Source organism: Acipenser ruthenus, chromosome 4 (genome assembly GCF_902713425.1).
Source record: "Acipenser ruthenus chromosome 4, fAciRut3.2 maternal haplotype, whole genome shotgun sequence".
Lineage (NCBI taxonomy): Eukaryota > Metazoa > Chordata > Actinopteri > Acipenseriformes > Acipenseridae > Acipenser > Acipenser ruthenus.
The window spans coordinates 43828859-43854860 of NC_081192.1; the positions used below are offsets into that span (position 1 = coordinate 43828859).

Here is a 26002-nt window from a genome sequence, read left to right on the forward strand (position 1 = left end):
GAGTGCAGTCTATTTGTTCCCTCAGTGGTCATGACTGTCACTGGCTCAGAGAGCAGCTTTGGTATATCATCTTCAGGTTTTGGGTCTCTACAAGGTTAATACGCATACGGTAATGGTTACATTCTATTTCAGGGAACCAGAGTTATCATAACCTAATGTTAAGTATGTTTGTAAAAATGCTGCGAGTTCTCTCCCATAAACCTTTAATTGTTGGTATTCTTAAAAAAAAAAAAAAAACCTGACTGATGGACTACTTTTACAATTTACAGGGATGCAAGAGGAATGACTCCATTTATGCTGGCTGTTAGTGGGAGAGCATATCCAGCTGCTATAACAATTCTTGAAGCTGCACAAAAAATAGCTAAAGGTACGTTATTGTCAATTACAGAATATAGAGTTTGAATTGTTGTATTTACTAGGTTAGATTTCTGAAATTTAAAATGACACGGGCCGTTTGCAATGATCTTTCTCAGTAAAGTTCAAAGCAGATTGAGTTGATAATTTATTTTGGAACGCTGGCGTTATGTCAATGACCGTGTTAGCATATTGAAGAAAAACTTTGTACATATTGTACCTTCCATGATAGTCCAAAGGAAGTTTGTCTGTGTAAAAACAGAATTCTTTAAATAGATGTATTCATTTGGAGAGTCATTGTTTTTTTTTTTATAGGTGAGACTACATCCAATGAGAAAGAGGATGCTGTTTTTACGGAAATGATCTGCCCACCTGGAACCAATCCAGATGATTCTCCACTTTATGTGCTTTGCTGCAATGACACTTGCAGTTTTACGTGGACTGGAGCAGAACACATCAATCAGGTGAGCTGTTAAACCAATTGTTTTGTCTAAGGGATTACAGAAGTTAGGAGGTCAGATAGAGACTTTGTATGAAAGGTAGTCTAAAAATGTAAGTTTAGTGGAAACTAAGGACTCCTTTTTTGTTTTTTGGTCTTTCAGGATATTTTTGAGTGTCGAACATGTGGCTTGTTGGAGTCACTTTGTTGCTGCACAGAATGTGCCAGGGTTTGCCACAAGGGACATGACTGCAAGTGAGTATACTTTAGCCATTCCTGAAGAGAGGTAACTGACATGAGTTTTAAGATTATTAAGCAGAAATATCCTCATGTATCTCTGCTTTATTGCTGGAGGGATTTTAAGAAGACTTTCTGTTTAAGATGAGAACATTGAAGTTGATTAGTGCAATGTCTGTGCCATAAATGAAGTAGCTGGTGTCAGATTATCTTTTTACACATACATACATACATACATACATACATACATACATACATACATACATACATACATACATACATGCTCTTAAACTCAGGGGAGATGTTCAGGGAGGACATGAAGATGTTTCGGACTCCTGTGAATCTTTCGTGCACTGCGCTTGCAATGTATCCAGATGACTTGACCCTTAGCGGTCCATTTATTCAGCGCATCTCAGGCATGTCAGGTCCAATTTATTTTCACATGCGCAGTTTATTTTAGACGCGCTGTTTTAAAAGTGTTTTTTTCACAGTAAAACAGGTTTAAAAGGTACTGCATATCAACAGGACACTCAGTACTGCATCTCCAGCCCTGCCCCACCTCTTGTTTGCTGTATTTTTCACATACCTCTTCATAGTCGTGCATACTGATAAATCATCTTCTGATCACTCGTTTTATCACCAAACTCTTCAATAATGCGATCCAAGTCATTATTTTATTACTGTAACATCTCAAAAAGCTCTGCAAATGTCTGATTATTCTTTGAGCGCTGGATGCGGAAAGCAGCTATCTTGTTTGTTTATGTCCGTGTTATCTCTGTGGTGCCGGGGCTATCTGTATTTCTCAGATGCGGCCCTTTTTTTTTTTTTGGCTCCTATCGGTCTCACTCGGCCATTAAATGGTTTTCTCGGCTTTTTCTGGAGAAAAAACGACTAGACCCGTTTTTTACGTCTTTTTGATGTCGACATTGGACTGGAAAGTGAAAATTGTAATGTCGGACCTGCTCCGACATAGGACCACAAAGGGTTAATAATCAAGAAACTCACACTCATTCGATTTGAAGTTTTAACGAATCAGAGTAGTATTAGTACTTCTTTTGGTTTATTAAATGCTTAAAAATGGATTGAGTAGTTGGGCTACGTCGAATCCCAGCTGACAGGCAATCCTGAAGTCCAGTGCTTTAACAGGTATAATAGCATTAATACTTAAATATGTTTATGGTTATAACACATAACTATATATATATATATATATATATATATATATATATATATATATATATATATATATATATATATATATATATAGTACCAGTCAAAAGTACACCTGCTTGAAACCAGGTTTTTCATGATTATCTATGCTTTTAACTGTATAGACTTGTCTATAAACACTTAATATTTCATTATATGATAAGTATACTTATATAAGCTGATAATCATAAGTGAATTGCATTCAAAAAAATTTTTTTAAATGAAAATGTAAAAATTTCAATGAAATGGTCACCCAAAGCAAGGGGATTTCAGTCTGAAGCCCAAGTCAGTTAAAAGTCTGAAATGTGTATAACACAGTGTTAGAACACTGGCCTAAGTATAAAAGTGTCTTTGTTAGATGTTCTCCGAGTTTATAGTTTACTATAAATATAGGTAGCATAGGCACAAGTTTGTCATTCCTGAATGTAAGGGAGCAGAAAATGGCAAACTACGCTCAGTTAAGCAAAGAAAAAAGACAGTATGTAATTACCTTAAGAAATGAAGGTCAATCTTTAAGACAAATCACAAGAACTTTGCAAGTGTCTGTAACTGCTGTGGCCAAGACCATCAAACAATTTGAAGAAACTGGCACTCATGAGGACCAAACCAGGTCAGGCAGGCCAAGGGTGACCTCAGAATCAGAGAACAAGTTCATTGAGTCACAAGTCTGCGAAACCGGCGATTTAACTGCCCCTGAAATACAAGCTCAGCTAAATGCTACTAGAAGTACAGATGTTTCAACATCAACTGTTAAGAGGAGATTGCGTGAAGCTGGCCTAACTGGAAGAATTGCTGCAAAGAAACCATTGTTAAGAGTGCAGAATAAGAGGAAGAGACTTGCCTGGGCCAAAAAACACAGAAACTGGATGTTTGAGGAGTGGAAGTCGGTCTTATGGACCGATGAGTCAAAATTTGAAATATTTGGGTCCAACCGCCGAGTATTTGTAAGACGCAGAGAGGGTGAGCGCATGAGTTCTGCATGTGTGGTTCCCACTGTCAAGCATGGAGGAGGCAGTGTCGTGGTCTGGGGTTGCTTTGCTGGTGACAGAGTTGGTGATCTTTTCCAAGTCCATGGCAAGCTCAACCAGCATGACTATCATAGCATACTTCAGAGGCATGCCATTCCATCAGGATTATGGCTAGTTGTGCAGTCCTTCATTCTTCAGCAAGATAATGACCCGAAACACACCTCAAAGTTGTGCAAGAACTATCTGGTGAAGAAGGAAAGTGAAGGACAACTCAATCTAATGACCTGGCCTGCCCAGTCTCCAGACCTCAATCCCATAGAACTTGTATGGGACGAACTGGACAGAAGAGTCAAAGCAAAGCTACCCACAAGTGCCCTACATCTCTGGGAATTGCTGCAGAAGAGCTGGGAAGACATGTCGGGTGATTTCCTGCTGAAACTTGTTAACCGAATGCCTCGTGTTTGTGAGGCTGTTACGGCAAAGGGTGGCTATTTTGAGGAATCCAAGATTTAGACAATTTTCATGTTTTGTATATTGTAACGTGTTTTCATTTAAGTATTTACAGAAACATATACGACATAAAACATTGTCAATTATGAAAAACACCTAGTTTCCAGCAAGTGTACTCAAACTTTTTACTGGTACTGTGTAATATATATATATATATATATATATATGATTTTACCTCTTTTTATAGAGTTTTTGCTTCGCTTTTTACATCGGAAGTCGTAATTAAATCTTAACCCTTTCCGGTCCGATGTCGGACCCTGTCCAACATCATCAAAAAGACGTAAAGCACAGGTCTCTAGTCGTTTTTTCTCTGGAAAAAGCAGAGAAAACCATTCATTGGCCGAGTGAGACTGATAGGAGCTGAGAAAAGCCGAACAAAAAAAGGGGTGGATCTGAGCAATACACATAGCCCCGACACCACAGAGATAACACGGCCATAAACAAACAAGATAGCTGCTTCCGCATCCAGGGCAGCTTTTTGAGATGTTATAGTAATAAAATAATGACTTGGATCACATTATTGAGGAGTTTGGTGATAAAATGAGTGATCAGGAGATGATTTATCAGTATGCACGACTATGAAGAGGTATGTGAAAAATACAGTGAACAAGGGGTGGAGCGGGGCTGGAGATGCAGTACTGAGTGTCCTGTTGAGGCAAGTTTAAGATCACCTGCTTTTCTGCCAAGGTCATTCATCAATAACGCTTTGCAGTCCATTTATTAAGTGCGTGTCTGGCGCGTCAGGACAAATTTATTTTCACACGCGCAGTTAATTTTAGACGTGCTGTTTTAAAAGCATTTTTTTTTCCACAGTCAAACAGGTTTAAAAGGCCCTGCATATCAACAAAGCACTCACTAGGCATCTCCAGCCCCACCCCATCCTTTCGTTCACTATAGCTTTCACATATGCTAAGAAATAATAATAATAGTCGTACATACCGATCAATCATCTCTTGATCACTCGTTTTATCACCAAACTCCTCAATAATGCAAGTCATTATTTTATTACTATAACATCTCTAAAAAGCTCTGCAAATGTCTGTGATATTCTCTGAGCGCTGATGCAGTCGCAGCCAGCTTGTTTCCTTATGGCCGGCGTTATCTGATGCCAGGGGCAAGTATGACTATCCAGGTCCGACATAGGACCACAAAGGGTTAATAGAAGTTTCTTCTGTAAGCATTTTCCCAGACGTATGGCATTCTTACTAAATCCAAATATGGTCCTATGCTATTGCTCCTTCTCACTTGTTTTACCAGGTCTTCATTAATTTCTATGATTTAATGAAGCCATAGACAGTTCACCATATACTCCCTTTCAAGTACCAGAAGTTGTTTCTTAAAGATCAGCCATCATAGAAACCTTTGATGTAAAACTGCTGACCAATTGCCAAGAGTTATTTTCTCCAGTTACCCACGCGCCTGGTACTGTTAAGTTTCAAGCAAAGACAAGGTTAACACTTTAATTACATTCTTTTTGGCAGATCCTACTATATGCCTGACACAGACTGGTACCATTATGCTTTGACTGAAGTTTCTACTTCTAAGTTAATTTCTGCACTATGTTCTCTTATTTTCAAACTTAACAGTTTTTTCTGTTAAAATTTGCACTTATATTCTGTTTGAATTATTCTAGAATACCTGTGTTTAGCTTAAAGACTACCTTCAGATAATGCTTACTTCTGTAAATAAGAGACTTGACTGAACATTTGAGTTAATTAAATGAGATTCTCATTTCTGCTTTTCTCCTCAAGGTTATAAACCTTGGCATCAGTAGCTCAGACAAATACAAGCTAAGCTCATTTCACAGGTGTTTTTTGGTCAACGTGACCCCAACCTAGCTCACTTATTACTCACTTACAAAGATCCAATAATATTTTTTACTGTTATAACAGAATAAACAGGAATATAGAATGCTCTAGCATAACTATAGGTTAATACATAGCATGTTATACATTTTTTGTATGAACGGTGCGTTTTAACAATTTGTTTAGTATTTCTGCTGGCTTTATATTCTTTAAAACACAGTAGTTATTACAACATTTTAACACGCATGCAGTTTCACAAATGTTCAATTTGTATCCCAAAGATCAGCCTGCTTCCAGTAGCTGTCACAGTCTTGGGTCAGTTTCTGCTCTCAGTGAGTCTGTCAAAGCCACCACATGTGTGTCTTTTAAAAGCCTGATACCTGCAATAACTTAAATATTGTTAGCAGAGCTTCCATCTCTACATTCCCATTCCCATCATCAGTGGGAAGACTTCAGATAAATTAAACTGTTTCTATCAGAGACATCTATCTCTGCCGCATACACCTTTCACTCAGAAAAAGTGATTGCACCTTGTGCAAGGGAAGACAGGTTTTAGGTTCATTTGTGACACTGGTATCTTTTTAACAATGCATTGTAGCCTTGGTTATTTAAAGTGTTTTTTTTTTTTTGGTTTCCAGACTCAAGAGAACATCACCAACAGCATACTGTGACTGCTGGGAGAAGTGCAAATGTAAAACTTTGATAGCAGGACAGAAGTCTGCACGCCTTGATCTGCTCTACAGGTTGCTTACCACCACTAACCTTGTGACAATGCCAAATAGCAGGCAAGTACTGATTTAACAGATACATCTGAAGTCGCATACATGTTTAAATTTAATTTCTTTGCAAAGTCTTTGTGGTCTCCCTTTTTTTCTGTATTAACGTATCCATTATTTCTTGTTGCAGGGGAGAACATCTCCTTCTGTTTTTGGTGCAGACCGTGGCCAGGCAAACTGTAGAACACTGCCAGTATCGACCTCCCCGAATTAGAGAGGATAGAAACCGTAAGGCTGCTAATGCTGAAGGTATGCAGTGATATATAATGACTAATCACTTGTAAAAGTGTAACTTCATTCACTCATTGGTGTAGGGATTCGGTTACACTACTGTAGGTAATTCTTTGACCATTTACAGTCTAGGAACTTTAATTCATAGTTGTCAGACGCAAGTAAAGTAACTGCTAATTTGCATTAGAGCTCTTGCCACCATGAAAATCCAGCAAATTGTCAACTCGGAGAGCTCGTATTTTATATTGCAAAATGAATCTGAAGTTTAAAATTAAGTAATCCAAGTGATGTAATTCCTCTTGAAGATTCTGATATGCCTGATCATGACTTGGAGCCTCCCCGTTTTGCCCAACTTGCCCTTGAGAGAGTCCTGCAGGATTGGAACGCTTTGAAATCCATGGTCATGTTCGGATCCCAGGAAAACAAAGATCTGTGAGTTACAAAAAAAAAGTATAAGTTTCTTATATTAAATAGCTTGGATCTACTGGCCCTAATTTTTGTCCATTCTGTTTTTTTTGGTAGGTTAAGTGCAAGTAGCAAAATAGGTCATCTACTTCCTGAAGAGCAAGTATACCTTAACCAGCAAAGTGGGACCATCAGGCTAGACTGTTTCACCCACTGCTTGATTGTAAAATGTACTGCAGATATATTGGTAAGTTTGAAGTCGGTCCATTTTCTTCAAACAGTCGGTGTTTCAGCAATATGCACTGTCCAGCGAGGCAACTTGGCTTGCTTTTAACTTAATTTAAGAGCTTTTAGAAATCATAGCAAATACTCAGTTTGCAACTACACTTAAAGATGTTTTCTGTTTTAGCTTTTAGATACTCTTCTGGGAACTCTAGTAAAAGAGCTTCAGAATAAGTACACTCCAGGTCGAAGAGAGGAGGCGATTAATGTAACCATGAGGTTTCTGCGCTCTGTCGCCAGGGTCTTCGTCATTCTCAGTGTGGAGATGGCATCTTCAAAGAAGAAAAAGTAAGTTTTTGTTTGTCCTTCAGTGTAATCTAAATGGTTTGATGTAGTGGTTCAAAACACAATTTATGTTTTGGATAAAATAAATATAATAGAATGAGTGGTTAATGTGGCATTTGTTAATATTGTATATTTATACTTTTGTGGACAAACACTAAGCAAAAATATGCTGTGCAGTGTTTCATTCCCTTTGTTTGTTTTTCTTTTCAGCAACTTTATTCCGCAGCCTATTGGGAAATGCAAGCGCGTCTTTCAGGCCTTGCTGCCATATGCAGTAGAGGAGCTGTGTAATGTAGCAGAGTCCCTGATTGTACCAGTCAGGATGGGGATTGCAAGGCCGACGGCTCCCTTCACCCTAGCTTGCACCAGCATAGATGCCATGCAAGGCAGCGAAGAGCTGTTTTCAGTGGAGCCCCTTCCACCCAGACCTTCACCTGATCAGTCTAGCAGGTACTTATTGCATTATTCACAAGGCCTTTTCTTTTAACCCTTTGCATTCCTATGTTGGACCTGGTCCGACATTGCAATTTTCCCTTTCCGTTCCAATGTCGGACCCTGTCAGTCATCATCAAAAAGACGTAAAAAACAGGTCTCTAGTCACTTTTTCTCTGGAAAAAGCTGAGAAAACCATTCAGTGGCCGAGTGAGACCGATAGGAGCCGAGAGAAGCCGAAAAGAAAAAAAGGACGTATCATGATTAGATAGCCCCGGCATCACATAGCTAACACGGACAAACAAACAAGATAGCTGCTTCTGCATCCAGCGCTCAAAGAATATCACAGACATTTGCAGGGCTTTTTTTAGATGTTATAGTAATAAAATAATGACTTGGATCTCATTATTGAGGAGTTTGGTGATAAAACGAGTGATCAGGAGATGATTTATTGGTATGTACTATTAAGACATATGTGAAAAATATAGCCAACAAGTTGTGGGGCGGGGCTCGATATGCGGTACAGTTTGTCCTGTTAATATGCAGTGCCTTTTAAACCTGTTTTACTGTGAAAAAAAAAATACTTTTAAAGAGCGCGATTAAAAATAAACTGCGCATGTGAAAATAAATTGGACCTGACGTGCTGAATAAATGGACCGCTAAAGGTTAAAGTACGAGGTTTGAAAAAAATTGTCTGACATGCATGCTAAATGCTTTTATAGACAAGCTGTTGTTGCAGAATAACTTTCTTTACGTTTTTAGTTCAAGCCTATCTCAGTCATCGTATATCATCAGAAACCCTCAGCAGAGACACATCAGTCAGTCTCAGCCTGTTCGTGGAAGAGATGAGGAGCGGGATGATATAGTATCTGCTGACGTTGAAGAGGTAATACAGAAATAAAATACTTTTCTTTAAATCTCCATCTGTCATACTGTCAGTTTTGTTTGATATTTCATTTTTGTTGTGTTGTCAATAAAATGGGTCTGCCTGTTGGAAATAACAGCTGTAAAATTTGGAGTTGTAGTGTCTAAAGATGGCTCATAAAATGTAAGTGTCCTTAATAAAGGGAGAAAGTCTGTCATGGTGGCAAGATACTTTGATAATTACAATTGTATTCCAAAATACACGATACTTCATTGTATAGTAGTTTATTGGCTAGCTGATTATATTATCACCACATATTTAAAGATTCACATGACGTGAGCGTCATCAAGACCAAGGGCAGGAAACGAAGAATACCAGCACATACCATGCCATATCCATATTATTATTATTATTATTATTATTATTATTATTATTATTATTATTATTTCTTAGCAGATGCCCTTATCCAGGGGGACTTACAATTGTTACAAAATGTCACGGTACAACTATTGCATTATAAAATATCACATTACAAGTTATCACATTATAAAATATCACATTACAGAATATCATAATACAGATAAGAGCAGTTATGAAAGTACAATAAGATCAAATTTAAGTAAGAGCAAAATAAAGAATACAGTACAGAGGTGGAGGAGCAGTGGGGGCGAGAGGGGGTGTAGGGAGAAATGATAGTCTGGAGATAGGAGGGAGCAGAAAGGTCAAGACAGCAATAGGTGAGTACAAAAGTTTTTAAATGGATGCGAGCAGTGATAGGGAGCCAGTGCAGAGAGCGTAGCATCTGTGTAGCATGGGAGAAACAAGGATGGGAAAAGACAAGGCAAGCAGCAGAGTTTTGGATGAGCTGGAGCGGACGGGTAGCAGAGGCAGGAAGGCTGGTCAGGAGGGAATTGCAGTAGTCGAGGCGGGGCAGTACCAGGGCCTGAACTAGGAGCTGCGTGGAGTAGTTGGTGAGGAAGTGGCGAATTCTTGCCTTTTGCGTTTATATAAAATCCTGCAAATTGAATCGCTAAAAGAGTGAATAGATTTTCATCAAATTGTAGTAAACTGCACTTGTGGAGAATACACAAAGATTAGCTACTGTAACTAGTGGTGCAGTCGACAGCCTAATTTCTTATTTGCTTATTGTATAGGCATTTATCAACAATAATCGATGCATTGATGTTTTCTTCAAAATAAAGATCCAATAATACACTGAGCGCAAATCTCTCATTAGGGTAGCTAAAATTAGGCAGAAAGTGTGTTGCCTAAAATGAATGCCCAAAATGCATTTGGGTGTAATGTCATGCTTTGGGTTCCAGGTTGAGGTTGTGGAAGGTGTTGCTGGAGAAGAGGATCACCATGATGAACAGGAGGAGCAGGGGGAGGAGAACGCAGAGGGACAACATGATGAGCATGACGAGGATGGTACGTATTTATCAAACAAAACACCCATTGCTTTATCTGCAGCTATTTGTTAACTGTGAACCTTTGTATGTTAAGTGAGTTTTCCAAATTTGGGGCAGTATAGGTAAGATAATGCATACGTTCTATTTGGAATTTAAAAGCACTTCTCTTCTGTTGTGAAATATACCCTCTTTTGCATGTGTGAGTTGCATCATTCTTTGTGTCCATCTTTTGAAAATAAAAAATGTAAGCTATGTCGCTGCTATATAGTCTTAATGTCTGTATTATACTGTACAGCCTACACTATAAAATGTTTTGCTTCATTTTGATTTAGGGAGCGATATGGAGCTTGATCTTTTGGCAGCTGCAGAAACGGAAAGCGACAGTGAAAGTAACCACAGCAACCAGGATAATGCCAGTGGTCGAAGGAGTGTTGTCACAGCAGCCACTGCAGGGTCTGAAGCAGGTATGTGGTTTTTGTACAACGCACAATGAATTGGGCTTGATAAACTTAGAAATGCAGATTCTAAACCTGCCGGGGTTTTTTTTTTCTTCTTCCTGCACTTAATTACATCCAACAATTTTATATATATATTGCTCTCTGCTTTATTCACGGATTTGCCAAGCTAGTATAGTTCACTTTTGTATGAAAGATAATTGTCATGCTGAACCACTTTTGTCCAGTGGTCTTATTACAGTTGTTTTCCAATGTAGCCCTTGGTTCAACACAAGATTTATTTCATTTGCAGGAAGTAGGGTCTCCTTGGCATTTCCTTTGTTTGGTATGGGAATCTCTTTATTTTATGCCTATATTTGAGGCTGAGTGTAAATAGTTTGATATTTGAGTTTATTGATGTATTTAGGAAACCCACAATATTAGCTTTATTCAATGCTATCTGATCATAAATTGGTTTTGGTGCTAACATCTTGCACTTGCAAAGTAACGTGCAATATTTTGTGTAGAAGTTGTAGTCATTTAAATACTTGCCTGTTTTAAAGCAATTTTGCTTTGTTTTTGCTAACCTGTCTTGGATGTTTTAAAAAAGGAATTGTGGTATTCGGTGGCAGTACTAACAGTGGTGGCATGTCTCTTGTGGTGGCTTTGAACGTGACTAATCTTGAGTACAGGATTTGTACAGCAGTCCCACATAACTACCTGTGTTTTCAATCCCTCTAAAGGTGCCAGCAGTGTCCCTGCCTTCTTTTCAGAGGACGATTCCCAATCCAACGACTCTAGTGACTCTGACAGCAGCAGCAGTCAGAGCGACGATGTTGACCAGGAGACCTTTATGGTTGACGAGCCACTGGAGAGGACCACCAACAGCTCCCATGCCAACAGCGCTGCACAGGCTCCTCGCTCCATGCAGTGGGCAGTGCGCAACACCCAGAACCAGCGAACAACGAGCAGCGCCCCTTCTAGTACATCTGCCCCAGCAGGCAAGTCGGAAAAGACTGAGTTGGCAGTTCATGCTTATGCTATATATTGCTCGGCTTTAAAAAAAACAAACAAACAAAAAAAAAACCGAAAAAAAAAACCTGAAGACTGGATTAGTGAAACAGTTGCAACTGGAGCAGCATCTCCTGACTCAAGCATGTCATATTGGGTAGATCTGGTGCCCTGTTTTCTTTTGTTTTTTTGACCTTGTGTTCTTGTTTAATTCATTTAGCACATTATTTTGTCTTTGCAGCCAGCTCTACAGGATTAATTTATATTGACCCAACTAATCTGCGTAGAAGTGGTGCCATCAGCACCAGTGCAGCCGCAGCAGCTGCTGCTCTCGAAGCCAGCAATTCAAGCAGCTACTTGACCTCAGCCAGCAGTCTTGCCAGGGCCTACAGCATCGTCATCCGCCAGATTTCAGACCTCATGGGTTTGATCCCCAAGTACAACCACCTGGTGTATACCCAGATACCCGCTGCAGTGAAGCTCACATACCAGGAAGCTGTTAATTTGCAGGTATACACATATTTTTACTAATTCCTTATTAATACGTCCAATACACACTATTCCAGAAAGAATCAAGGAGCAAACGCCAAATGTGTCAAAAATAACACCATGAACATAGTCAAAGTTGTTAAAGCATTTGCCACGTTGACCTTTTGTGTGTTCTTCAAAAAATGGTGACAGCCATTGAGATGCATTTTGCACCGGCTGCCCCCACCTTAAAAGCTGGTATTTTAGCAGCTGGCAGGAACCATGTGAATCAATGACATGTCTCAGATATGTCACTAAAAATTGTAATTTTTATTTAGTATACTTTTAATAGCTTAACAAATTATTAAAAGAAAAGTTTCATTGACAGATAATGGACACTTACGGTTTACTCCATTACAAAAAAATGCAAACACCCCTCACCCCCAAAATAGAAACCAAAAGAAATGATAATAATAAAACTGATGTTGGAATATATTGCTTTTTTCTAATTCATTCTCTCCCTACAACTTTTGTTTTGATTTCAGAATTATGTGGAAGATAAACTTATCCCCACTTGGAACTGGATGGTCAGTATCATGGACTCCACTGAAGCTCAGCTGCGGTATGGCTCTGCACTGTCTTCAGCTGGAGACCCTGGGCACCCCAGCCATCCTCTCCATGCTTCACAGAACTCTGCTAGGAGAGAGAGGATGACTGCACGTGAGGAGGCTAGTTTAAGAACACTGGAGGGCAGAAGGTACTTGTTTAATATATACCGGAATTTTCAGATACAGCCACGCACCGTTTTAAAATGCACTTCGATGCTTGCCGCAGACTTTTTGTCCTTCCTGTAATGAGTTTGTTGTATTACGTGCTCCTATGGATAATGCACAGTGTTTGAGACCTCGCTATCGATTTGTTAACCCTACTTTCCTCTGCATACTTCACATAAATACAAACCATGTACTTTAGATCAGGTTCAAAATCTGCAATGACGCACTTGAATTTTGTTCTGTGGAATATATGTTAGAAAAATAAATATATTTAGCTTTAAACTCCTATTTGAAATTAATAGGCTAAATATAAATTTAATGTGACGCCTCCCTCCTTTTGTCATCTCTCTCGTTGCACGGCTTCAGATACTGGTAATATTAAATGAGATTTCTGGTTGAAAGTATATATTGTTTTCCAATGTTGTATTTTGCATTGCATAAATACAAATATGGTTAAATGGAGCTTTACTGTCCATTTTGTTCTCATTTGAAATGAGAAATACAATCAATATATATATATATATATATATGGAAAGGGCTAATAAATGTATGGTACTATTTTGATGTCATAGAATTAATAAAAAAAAAAAAAAATACAAGCTTGTTGATTTTCACTTAGAATAAGCGTATGGGTTAAAAGCTGTTCTCCAGACTTTTTTCTAATATTGTTGGTAAAATAATTAAAGCATAAAAAAAAATTAAAAAAATATGTTGGATGTTGTATTAAGTTTTATAATGAGGTTATATAATCAAAACACATTTTTTCTAATCCTTTAATTTTCAAGAAACCATTCTATTTAAATAACTGTATTCAACTTAAATTCTTTAACAGCTCTGTCATGTGACGTTTGTTTTGTTTTTATTTAACTCAGGCTTGCAAAACAATGTAAGGATACAATCAAACTTCAAAGAAATTAAATAAACCGACTTAAATGTGAAATACAGTTGATGTATTTTGTTACCTTTTAAAGTATGTCACACTAATTATGAATAACACCTTACTATGTAGCTTCTAACATTTGCAAACTTTTGGACTGCATCAAGCTTTTAAAAAAAAAAACAATTAAACTAAAATAAATCCAAACATAGGCATGTTCAAACAGTAAGTACCTTGCCGTCATTCATAGTCTGTAGTATAAAAGTCAATGTAACAATCAAACAATCCACATTTATTTTGGGAGAAAGCCCTAACAATGTATAACTAAACACACCACAAAAAAGAGCCACCATTTAGTCTTTTAGTATCCCACAATTCACTGCATAAGAAAGGGTTAACTGATCTAGAACTTTCTTTGACTGACCACCTAGGAAACAGGTTATCTACTTGTAAACATCATCAATGGGCTCAGCAACATGCTTAAATTTTATACTTTTTGTTACATTATGCATTTTATTTACTGCTAACTTGCCTCTTTATACAAATTCTGTACCATGTGATATATATATTTTTAGTTGATGCATTTTAATTTAGTATATCTTATATAAATCTTAAATACTCTAAACCACATCTTCCTAGTGTTACTACTATAATGCACAGGACATCAATAGTAAATATAGTATTAGCAAAAAATAAAACATCACACAAAAATACTATTGTTTATTCTGTCATTGGTTGCAGAAATCCTTATATGGTCACATTGGTTAAGTACTGTGTTCCACTACCAACAGCTCTTGTACGCTTTTCAGGAAGTCTGTATATTTCAATATTAAAGTTAGTGGAGTCTTTTTCATCTCGGCTGTGCTTTGCAACATACATGTGGTCACAGAACTATGCACACGACATGTGCACTCCTGTGTTTGTTGCACATTCACGGGAAACATACCAATTTTGAAAAACAAATCTTAGGTAACACACTTCAATGCATTATGCACACCCCTCTTCATCATCCTCAATAATATGCAAATGGTTGTGGGTTATACTGCAAAAACTACAGTATCACAGCTTCCTGGGGACCTAATTGAAACCTAGTTGAAATTTAACTTATTGACTGGTTAGGCTTACTGGATTTGTATGCTGTTCTGTTGCAAAAAAATGTACAGTGGTTTAGTAGCCAAAGGATTTGAGGTAATGGAGCAGCAATAAAACTAAGCTGTTTTTGTTTTAGACGTGCCACGCTGTTAAGTGCTCGCCAGGGGATGATATCAGCACGTGGCGATTTCCTGAACTACGCCCTCTCTTTGATGCGATCTCACAACGATGAGCATTCCGATGTCTTGCCAGTTCTGGATGTCTGCTCACTTAAACATGTGGCGTATGTTTTCCAAGCACTTATTTATTGGATTAAAGCAATGAACCTACAGACAATACTGGATACACCTCAGCTAGAGAGGAAAAGGTAATTTTTATAAATGTTTTGTAGTAGTTAAACAACAACTAGAATGCTATGCTTGACTGGTTTATTTGTCAGTAATGTACCATAAGCATTACTTTATGCATTGCTTAGTATAAAGGAAAGGAAATGGTTGACTCCAGGTTTAATTGTCCATGTTATTTGAAGTAAAATTTATAAATGAATATTGAACCAGGGTTTGAATACACATTTTTACCTTCATTTTGGAACCATCATCCTACAATACGTTTTTATTCTTTTGTAGAACTCGTGACTTGTTGGAGCTGGGTTTGGACAATGAAGACTCTGAACATGAAAATGATGAAGATACGAATCAGAGTAAGTTTTACAACAAAGTTATAATTGGCTATTCTTAGCTGGGTTTTTGTCTTTTGATCGTTTTAAGCTTGCTGTGTAAAATAGGACAAATACTCCTGAAGTTAAAGCCAGACCTGAAAAGGTTTAGTATTTACTGATGTACTTGGTATTCTAAGTAGGTTTTCCGGTTATGGTAGGCAGGCACAGAAGGGGATCTATAAAGCAGAGAAAAAGCAGAAGAAAGAAAGCACTTGGGAAAGGTAATGTGCAGCATAACTTAAGACTAGGACAGTGGGGGTACACAGCACTTTTGATTTATTAAATGGTTTTCCTCTCTGGATAACCATTCAACAATTAACTGTAGGACTGTTAACATGGCAAGCCTTTAGTAAGTAATTTAAATCGTATGAAAGTTTAATTGTGTAAAATCAAAAGCTGTCAATTATGTTTTTTGGATCCTATTTGTTTCAAACAATGTATATATATTGTGAATATCCACACTGCCCATATCGTTTAAACTGAATGTGTGACTATTTTTAGTGTGAACAGTTTTACCATTGTTAACTGGTCATTCAGGCTGTACCCTGAATGAAAAGGACGATGACCCTGCCCCAGCAGAAAGCGGTCAGAACCATGCTTTCTTCCGACGATCAGATTCCATGACCTTCCTTGGTTGTATCCCTCCAAACCCATTTGAAGTATCTCTGGCAGAAGCTATACCCCTGGCTGACCAGCCTCACCTGTTACAGGTAAAGGTCACACCACTGCAGACAAGAAGTTCAGCTCCATACAAGCAATCCTTCCCATTGCTTCTGTGTGTAAGTTCTGCACATAGCTGTTAAGAGACCTGTGATTTAAATGAATATTTAAGGTGTTTGGGACATCAAGATTAGGAAATTAGATTTATTTTGTCAGTAGACTTTACTGGTATCCAGGGCCTTTTTATATAGAGAATCATTTAATGACGGCCAAGACATTTAATTGTGTAATTGGTGCATCTTTGAATAAACATTTTACCAGCATAAAGGTGGCTTGCCTTACAAACCATGCATTTATTTATTGTTTAGTTTCTCTTCAAGGCACTAATTATCATGATTTTTCATATCAATTCACCTTTTCTTTAACGAAGCACATGTTAGCTACAATGATTTGTAGCTAACGTGAATGTTTTAGACCTGTTTTTGTATTGGATAAAATGCACACAAGGAAAGTTGAGAAATATGTAGCAAGGCAAAAGATTATGGTATAACCAATACCTAGCAAGTTGAGTGAATTTTATTCAACATTTTACAGCCAAATGCAAGAAAGGAAGATCTCTTTGGGCGTCCAAGCCAGGGTCTGTATTCCTCCTCTTACAGCACAAAAGGGCTGACAGAGGTGACTGTGGACAGAAACTGCCTTGAGGTAAAGATTAAAAGCATAACTTCTAGTTTTTAGCTTCCTTAAAAGGAAACTCAGATGTAACTGTCTCCTTATTTTTTGGTTTCTGGATGATCAGATTTGAATTGCTTTGAAAAACTGGATTCACATTTGGTACACAACTCCATTATATGATTCTCTGGGTCAAGTTTCAGTATAAAAATAAGGTTTTTTGAAGTCTCCACAAAAATACCCATGTCTAGTACAGACCCACCCTCCCCGAGCTAATGGAGAATGAAGTTATAATGAACATACTTTATCTTGTATGTCATTATGCTACCACTCCTGTATATACAAAAAATGTAGCTTTCAGCTGTTTGACTTAACATTGCTTTATCTGACCACCTTTAGGTTCTTCCGACTAAAATGTCATACTCTGCCAATATGAAGAATGTCATGAGTATGCAGTCTCGACAGAAAGCGGACGGCCAGACTTTGCCAGAAGGAGACGCAGAGAGCACAAAGCCTGGACCCTCTGCTCATGACCTGGCAGCACAACTTAAGAGTAGCCTGTTGGCAGAGATTGGGCTTACTGAGAGCGAGGGACCTCCACTGTCCTCATTCAGGTGCTTCACAATTTACAGCCTTTTTTTTATATATATATTGAATAACCCTGGTGTTTTGTATGTTACATATATGCCTTTCTCTCTCCCTTCCAGGCCGCATTGTAGTTTTATGGGAATGGTGATATCTCACGACATGCTTCTCGGACGATGGCGTCTATCTTTAGAACTTTTTGGACGAGTATTCATGGAAGATGTTGGTGCTGAACCTGGATCGGTATGTATTTAAAAATTTGGTGGTGGTAGTATGTATGCTTTTTTTTTTGTTTTACCTCATCTCCCCAGGTTGTCTGTCTTTTGTGTAAAATGCTATTTTGTGGAGACATTCTTTAGAATTAAGATTAGTTTAGTTTAACCCTTTTCAACACTGCAGTTTGCTATAATGGTCAGTAGGCTGGTAGACCAACCTTGGGTATTTCAGTGTGTACTTTAAGTGTATTTCATTGCTTTGTTGATCACAGATTGAGTTGTTGGAACTAACATTTGTATTTCTGCTCATCTAGATTTTGACTGAGCTTGGTGGCTTTGAAGTGAAGGAATCAAAATTCCGCCGGGAAATGGAGAAACTGCGGAACCAGCAGTCGAGAGACTTGGCATTGGAAGTGGATCGGGACAGAGACCTCCTGATTCAGCAGACCATGAGGCAGCTGAACAGCCACTTCGGCCGCAGGTGCACCACAACTCCCATGGCAGTGCACAGAGTCAAGGTCACGTTTAAAGACGAGCCAGGAGAGGGGAGCGGAGTGGCTCGAAGTTTCTACACTGCTGTAGCGCAGGCATTCCTGTCCAATGAGAAACTTCCCAATCTTGACTGCATACAGAATGTCAGCAAGGGAATGCAGACTAGTAGTAAGTACAAGCAGGCCTTTTAAATATAGTGAACACCACTGAGCACATACATTTGTATTGCATTTTGCAATACAATTTGTAACTTTAAAAAAATACAAATGTATCGGTACTAATGTGTGGTTTTGTACAGTTAAATTGAACCTGCTCGTAAACACTATCTTGGATATGCCTAGTTATAAATTGAGTCCAGAAAGGGTAAGACCAAAAAGAAACATACTTTTCATGTGTTAAAGGCAATTTCAATTTTAAAGGTTGGTCTGTTTTTATAAGTTTTTATTCTCAGTTAATTTATTTCTTGTGGTGTGAAAATGTGTTTTGACTGTATTTACCATTTGACCTTTACCTTATGTGTGCCTAGATCTTATGCAGCGACTGAGGAACAGAGACAGGGAGCGAGAAAGAAGAAGTGGTGGACTGCGAGCAGGTTCTCGTAGAGACAGGGACAGGTATGTATGACATCTCAAACCAGACTCATCAGTTTTGGATAAATTATATGTGGGTGAGTAAATGTCGCACATGCAGGAACTTTACCGTGAAGTAAAACTTGAGACTGCAATTATCAACCTAAAATAGAATACATATTAAGTAACAACTTGCCTTACCACCCCCACTAACTGAGGCTAGATTATATTTAGAGCTGTTACTCGATTAAAATCTTTGATTTGGTTAATTTATGGGCATTAGTTGATTTAACCGGTAGATTAATCCGTCCACATTTTTTATAAAAGTAATGATCTTATATCTGTCATGCATAGTAATACGTAATCAATAGAATAAAAAAAAAAAGCAAAGCCCAATGGGAATTTTTTTTTTTAAAGCATTTGGTATTTTTATTTTAGTAAATACATTTTTACAGAACCGTTGTTTCTGGCCACTGTCACATACCTGAAAACACTGTTACCATACCATCAAAATTTGATACCGCGACATCCCTAATCCCTGCGCTTCTGCTCATCCAGTTGAACATCAATCCGGGTTTGTCCTAAAGTTTTGAGTATTACAGTGGCTCACAAGTGACCTTGGGAATGCTCATGTTTTTTTGCTGACTTCGTTGGACATTCTAGATTGCTGTAGATATATCGCCTTTTCTGTGCTGAACAAGAACAGTTTCAGCAATTATTATTATTTTTTTTTTTTAAATTGATAGCTACTGGTAAGCCAGGGACACCTTTTTAATAATTTGGATTTTGGAAGTGGCGAATATATCCCTTCCTGTGTCAATTCAGGTATTTGTGGTGTATACCTCCCTTTAACACTTTTTTCTGAGTTCTTTTTGAAAATGGATTCATAACCAAATCGACTACGATATATTGATATATATATATATTTTTTTTATTTTCTTTTTGTAAAAACTAATTCGAAATATTACTTCTCAGTAATGGTCTCTATAATAAGCAATATTGCGCGAAATTCAAGTATTCTACAACTCTTACCTTATCATATTTGTCCCGCCTCTGCTCACTAATGGTTGGACAGCTGCAAAACCAGAGCAGATCTTTGACTCTCCCATTGGTTAAACTTACCCAAGACCTTCGTTTGTCCCGACTCGGCTCACTTATGATTGGACTGCCGCGGAGAACATGCAGATATTCTATTGGTTGATTTTTAATTGGTATAAAAAAAAAGTTCTGCACGATTAAATTGTGTAAAAAAAAAAAAAAAATCTGCGATCAACTCTTTAGTGATTTAATTGGTCCAATTTTTAATCTGTTAATCGGAACAGCCCTATTTTTTATGTTGTCCTTAACGGTGGCTGTTTTTGTGAAGAAAACCATTGTGGTTCTATTCTAGGGATTCAAGGAGGCTGCTGTCAATAGACACCCGGCCCTTCAGACCAGCATTAGAAGGCAATCCTAGTGATGACCCTGACCCACTCCCAGCACATCGACAGGCACTTGGGGAGAGGCTTTACCCACGAGTTCAAGCCATGCAACCGGTAAGGTTTACAACTATAGAAATGTTACTTACCAATTCTATTGGTGTGTTACTAAAATAAAATAAAGCACTGACTCTTTCTTTTTTTTAATTTTAGGCATTTGCTAGTAAAATCACAGGAATGTTGTTGGAACTCTCCCCCGCACAGCTTTTGTTACTTCTTGCTAGTGAAGATTCCCTACGGGCCCGTGTGGATGAGGCAATGGAACTTATTATTGCACATGGAAGGTAAAAAAACAAAGTACTATCGTGCATTCCTTTTTCATCAAAAAAAATATATACTGATGCACAATGAAAACGCAACAGTCTAAGTTTTACATCAATAGCTCATTGGGCACATACATAATGTTTACATTTTAAATAGTGAGCGGATAGGTTTGTTGATTGTTTGAATAGTATTATTCCTTGGGATAACAAAATACTGAGCTCAAATTTCTTTAAGAACCCCAGGTGCTCATTGTTTGGTATTTGAGTTGAGTTAAAATTGCCAAAATGAGTTGATTTTAAGAATCTGTATAAATAGCCATTTTGAAAAGACATGATTTTAATTAACGCAAGAACAGCGACCATGCCCTGCTTCAATAACGAAGATCGCTTGGTTGCTATCAACATGATTTGAAGGCTGTCTGTCTGAGAGAAGTTGCCAGGAGATTGAGATGTTCTGCTTCAACAATCAGCAGACTAGTTTAGAGAAACCAGGAAACCGGCTCTGTGAGGGACAGGCCATGTCCTGGATAAGGGCGTCTGCTAAGAAATAAATAAGGCAGAGGGTCACCACACCGGCCCAGGACAGTCACATCCGACTGATCCATCTGCGTAATCGTTTTCAGACTGCAGTGGCTACAGCACGAGAAATTCCAGGAAGAAATAACCCGTGGATCAGCAGAATGACTGTAGCTCGCCATCTGTATGAAAGTGATTTGCATGCTCGGAGGCCGTTCAGGGGCAACATGTGGACAGCTGAGACGAAAGCGTCGTCTTCTGTGGGACAGAGAACATCTTAGGTGGCGGCAGAGAGAGCAGTGGAGTGTTTTATTCACCGGTGAATGTCGTTTTGCCCTTGACAGACCTGACAGAAGACAGCGTGTGTGGAGACGTCGTGGTGAGCGTTATGCTGACTCTTGCATTGTTCAAGTCAACCGGTGGGGCGGAGGAAGTGTGATGTGGGGCGTAATCTCCTTTAACAAAAGAACACCTTTGGTGCAGATTGAGGGCAACCTTACTGCTCCGCGATACATTGACAAAGTCCTTAAGGCAACAGTTTTTCTGTTCCTGCAAGCCACTCCGGAAGTGTCTATTTTCCAGCAGGACAATGCAAGACCACAGTGCTAGGATTACAATTGCATGACTTCAAGAAAACAATGTCGAGGTCTTGCCGTGGACAGCTTTTTCTCCTGCCCGGAGTCTAATAGAACATCTGTGGGACCAAATCGCCATCCACAGGAGACCAGCACGACCAGCCAACTTTCGCCAGCTGACTGCAGCTGCACAGGAAGAGTGGCGGAACATCCCACAGCAGTCTGTCCTGAGGCTGATCAGGTCTATTCGTCAACGCTGCCAGGAGGTCATACCCAATACTAACTTTGACAGTGTGTCGCATTTCATACTGAACTTATCATGATTCTTTGATCTGTATTTGTTCACATTTTCTGTGATTTTTGTTTGATATCTGCTTTTAAGATATTTGATTTAAATCCATTAGACCTAAGTGTTGCGTTTCTTTTGTGCATCAGTATATATTTCTTTCAGTATTATGGAAACTCCAGGCCAGAATGTAATGGCACACTTTGTTTTGACCTGTGACTTTGTAGTTTTATGGATTATTAATATTATTTCTTAGCAGATGCCCTTATCCAGGGCGACTTACAATTGTTACAAGATATCACATTATTTTTACATACAATCACATTATTTTTTACATACAATTACCCATTTATACAGTTGGGTTTTTACTGGAGCAATCTAGGTAAATAAAGTACCTTGCTCAAGGGTACAGCAGCAGTGTCCCCCACCTGGAATTGAACCCACGACCCCCCGGTCAAGAGTCCGGAGCCCTAACCACTACTACACACTGCTGCCCTAACAAAATGCTATTGGCTTCACATTTGTTACCCAACTGTTTTTCTCAATCTCCTAATTGGTTGTTGGGCTGCTGTTATGTTGTCAAAACCTACTTGGTAGACAACATTTATTGTTTTATAGAGCTGTATTGAATGATTAAGTCAAGTTCCAATACAGGCCAGGAAAAAAATAATAATAAAAAAAGTGTGTGTGTGTGTGTATATATATATATATATATATATATATATATATATATATATATATATATATATATATATATATATATATATATATATATATATATATATATATATAATCTATATCTGCTGCATTAACATCGGGTAATATCTGTTTTAATGTAAGCTAAATTCTGAAATATTTATCAAATGTCTTTTACAGGGAAAATGGTGCCGACAGTATATTGGACCTTGGCTTGCTAGATGCATCTGACAAGACACAGGCAAGTGAACCAATAATGTGAATTGGAATGTCTTCCCTTACCAATATTAAACTTGAACCATACACATATTAAATATTGTGTCGTCCAACATTTAGACTGTTATGGTCTGCTATATTTGTGCATTCTCCAGGTGAGAATAAGTAAACGTTATGTATAATGTATAATGACATAATGAGATATAAAAATATATATAAATAAATAAATAAATAAAATATATAATTGTTTTTATTTTTAACTCATGTCTGAACCAAGCAATGTTATTCCGCACCATGTAAAGATAGTGTGCATTGCGTGACTGAATTATTTACCTGACATGGCAAATCCAAGAGTTTTTTATGGCAATATAATTTAAAATCCTGTACAAAAAACCTCCATGAAATACTGTAAGAAGCCTGTCATTATTGAGACCACTTTTTCTTTTTCAACTTTGAAGTGTTTTGCTTGGAGGTCTATGGCATACAGTACGCTATATAGTGTATTTTCTGTTGCTCTTCAAATGCAAATATTTTTACTTGACATGTCTAGCTTGGCCGCTATGGTGTCCCAAGTGTCTTGCTTCTTTAGCGTATCCTTATAATCTGGACGGGCGTATCATACAGTTGAGGGCATTTTTGCACTCTCGTTCGCCACCTCTTGCTGTACATAGTGCAGTTAACGTCACACAACAACTTCAGTTGATTGGTCTAGATGGAAATTTGCCTTGCGGTATTATCAAAAAAATCTCTCTGGTTACTATCCTAAGTGGTGTTCGGCTACTGTGGCCAGTGTAGTCAGACCTTTCTTTTGTAACACAATTTATCATGTGATGAATGAATGAACTGTTTTGGAATATATTGCAGCAAGAGAGCAGAAAACGACATGGCTCCAGTCGCAGTGTGGTGGATATGGAGCTGGATGATACAGAAGATGGTGATGACAATGCACCACTTTTCTATCAACCTGGAAAACGAGGCTTCTATTCACCACGGCCAGGCAAGAGCACAGAGGCACGGCTTAATTGCTTCCGAAACATTGGCAGGTATAGATTGCTTCCTGTGCCATAATAAATCTTGACATTAGTTTCCCTGTATAAATATAGGAAACCTACCATTATCTTTCTCTTTGCAATATTTGATATAGTATTTCATATAGCAGAAGGTGGTGGTAGGTTCTTTTAATTGTAAAATAAACCCAGACAGCTGTTACTTGCGAATAGTCAGTGTGTCACAAATCAACTAAGCAGCTAAGTGGAAATTGTAAAGATATGATTGTGTTCTTTCCTTTCAGAATACTTGGGTTATGCCTGCTGCAGAATGAACTGTGCCCTATAACATTAAATAGGCATGTTATCAAGGTGTTACTAGGTAGAAAGGTAAGCATTGATTTTATCTATACACGTTAATTTTATCTATACACTTTACACGTTAACTTATACTTATCTTATAAGTGCTGACAGCAGGAATTAAATCATGTTATGTTAAATGTATATGTTAAAAGGTGAGTGGAACAAATTTGTTCAACAGTTTCATTAAAAGTGATTTGGACACTTCAGGAACTTGGTATCTGTAACTCTGCGGTCTCCTATCTCTGTTTCAGCAGCTAGAATGGATGTAATTAAGTTAACAGATGCATTTAAAACAGTAATGGTCTTAAACCTGAAGGTAGGTTATGGCAGTAGCCTTGGTAGGAAGAAAAGTGGTGGTTAATTTGTTCCCTGATGTATTAACTTTACTTGACCAATGTGTTCTAATTTTTATTTTTTTAGGTTAATTGGCACGATTTTGCTTTCTTTGATCCTGTGATGTATGAGAGTTTACGGCAACTAATCCTGGCTTCTCAGAGTGGGGATGCGGAAGCAGTCTTTGCCGCAATGGATCTGGCATTCGCAATTGACCTCTGTAAGGAGGAGGGGGGAGGACAGGTAAAACTAACAGATTTGCTATACAAATGGTCTTTAGTTTTACTTTCGTAGGGATGTTTACTATTTAATCAGTACTATAATCTTATTTGAACATCATTTTATATGTTATGCTTGTAAGGGACAAGTTGTCGCTTTGTAATGGACAGGGATTGCATCAACAGTTGTTTTTGAATGCATGCATTATTTGTATCTTCCAAGGTCTTCATAAAGAAAAGGTGGCAATGTATTTATTACCCCAGCAGGACCAAATTCTTAATGCTTCTGTTTTTAAATTAAAGCTTAAATCCAACCTGGTGAATACCTAGTATAAAAAAAAAAAAAAAAAAATGAAAATAGGAATACAATTTGTTTTTTTTCCCCAGGTGGAACTTGTATCCGGTGGTGTAAATATACCAGTTACTCCTCTGAATGTATACGAATATGTCAGAAAATATGCTGAACACCGGATGTTGGTGGTTGCAGAGCAGCCTCTCCATGTAAGTGTTTTTGTCACAAAGTAATGCGCTGATCTTTCGGTAGTTTGTTGTACAATGAAGTATACTTCTAATTGACTTGGAATTTAGTTATTCGAGAAACTAATTGATCTTTGTTAAGGTACTAATGAGAATTAAGGCTATTTCTTTCACAGATTTCATGATCGGTTTTGAATGTGACAATCATGAAATATCTTCATTATTATTTCGAGACTGTGAAATAAGCCATTTCTTACCATGAAAAGAATACAGCCTTAGTGAGAATTGTCAAATGTGTGAAATTATAATTTCATGAAATTAAGCCTCATCTTGCAGTCACCTTTTGTCCTGTGGGTTGTAGTAGTATATAGAGGGAGTCTGAGAGAAAAAATGACACCAAAGTTTGGTGCTTCTTTCATTTGTTTGATGTGCAAGGTAATCCAAACATGCAATCGTCAGGTGTGAAAAAGTTATTGCCCCCCCCCCCTAGTTAACTCAACCCAATTAAAGGGACAATTAGGGTCAGCTGGTGGAGTACTTTGGTTAACAACCAGGCCTGATTTGGGCCAGCCCTGCCCAATATAAATCTGACTAACTTTGGCCCTTACCATCAGAGTGAAGTTGTCAGCACACAGGTTCTAGAGGCACATCATGCCACGAACAAAAAAAATTTCTGAAGACCTCCGGGGGAAAAAAAAGTTGTTGATGCCTATCAGTCTGGAAAGGGTCACAAAGCCATTTCTAATGCTCTGGGGCTCCACCGAACCACAGTCAGAGCCATATTGTCCAAATGGAGAAAGTTTGGGACAGTAGTGAATCTTC

General features: G+C 38.1%; 1 protein-coding gene across 10 annotated transcripts in view; it reads left to right on the top strand.

The window, feature by feature from the left end:
• LOC117399524 (E3 ubiquitin-protein ligase UBR5) overlaps nucleotides 1-26002 on the top strand; it is a 90262-nt gene that overhangs the window by 61465 nt on the left and 2795 nt on the right. Inside the window, exons 26-55 of one of the 10 annotated variants that reach the window (XM_059022435.1) lie at nucleotides 270-367; nucleotides 670-818; nucleotides 957-1048; nucleotides 6161-6307; nucleotides 6429-6547; nucleotides 6835-6961; nucleotides 7052-7181; nucleotides 7344-7504; nucleotides 7712-7951; nucleotides 8696-8819; nucleotides 10121-10226; nucleotides 10540-10671; nucleotides 11385-11646; nucleotides 11898-12162; nucleotides 12666-12877; nucleotides 14999-15229; nucleotides 15489-15562; nucleotides 16118-16290; nucleotides 16835-16945; nucleotides 17312-17526; nucleotides 17620-17740; nucleotides 18027-18372; nucleotides 18731-18818; nucleotides 20164-20308; nucleotides 20405-20535; nucleotides 22768-22827; nucleotides 23664-23846; nucleotides 24095-24179; nucleotides 24573-24728; nucleotides 25091-25204. In XM_059022435.1, coding sequence (XP_058878418.1) covers nucleotides 270-367; nucleotides 670-818; nucleotides 957-1048; nucleotides 6161-6307; nucleotides 6429-6547; nucleotides 6835-6961; nucleotides 7052-7181; nucleotides 7344-7504; nucleotides 7712-7951; nucleotides 8696-8819; nucleotides 10121-10226; nucleotides 10540-10671; nucleotides 11385-11646; nucleotides 11898-12162; nucleotides 12666-12877; nucleotides 14999-15229; nucleotides 15489-15562; nucleotides 16118-16290; nucleotides 16835-16945; nucleotides 17312-17526; nucleotides 17620-17740; nucleotides 18027-18372; nucleotides 18731-18818; nucleotides 20164-20308; nucleotides 20405-20535; nucleotides 22768-22827; nucleotides 23664-23846; nucleotides 24095-24179; nucleotides 24573-24728; nucleotides 25091-25204 — 4597 coding nt within the window. Of the gene's footprint in view, nucleotides 1-269; nucleotides 368-669; nucleotides 819-956; nucleotides 1049-6160; nucleotides 6308-6428; nucleotides 6548-6834; nucleotides 6962-7051; nucleotides 7182-7343; nucleotides 7505-7711; nucleotides 7952-8695; nucleotides 8820-10120; nucleotides 10227-10539; nucleotides 10672-10954; nucleotides 10988-11384; nucleotides 11647-11897; nucleotides 12163-12665; nucleotides 12878-14998; nucleotides 15230-15488; nucleotides 15563-15717; nucleotides 15802-16117; nucleotides 16360-16834; nucleotides 16946-17311; nucleotides 17527-17619; nucleotides 17741-18026; nucleotides 18373-18730; nucleotides 18819-20163; nucleotides 20309-20404; nucleotides 20536-22767; nucleotides 22931-23663; nucleotides 23847-24094; nucleotides 24180-24572; nucleotides 24729-25090; nucleotides 25205-26002 lie in introns of those variants that run through there. The other 9 variants (XM_059022427.1, XM_059022426.1, XM_059022429.1 and 6 more) reach the window with 9 other exon arrangements.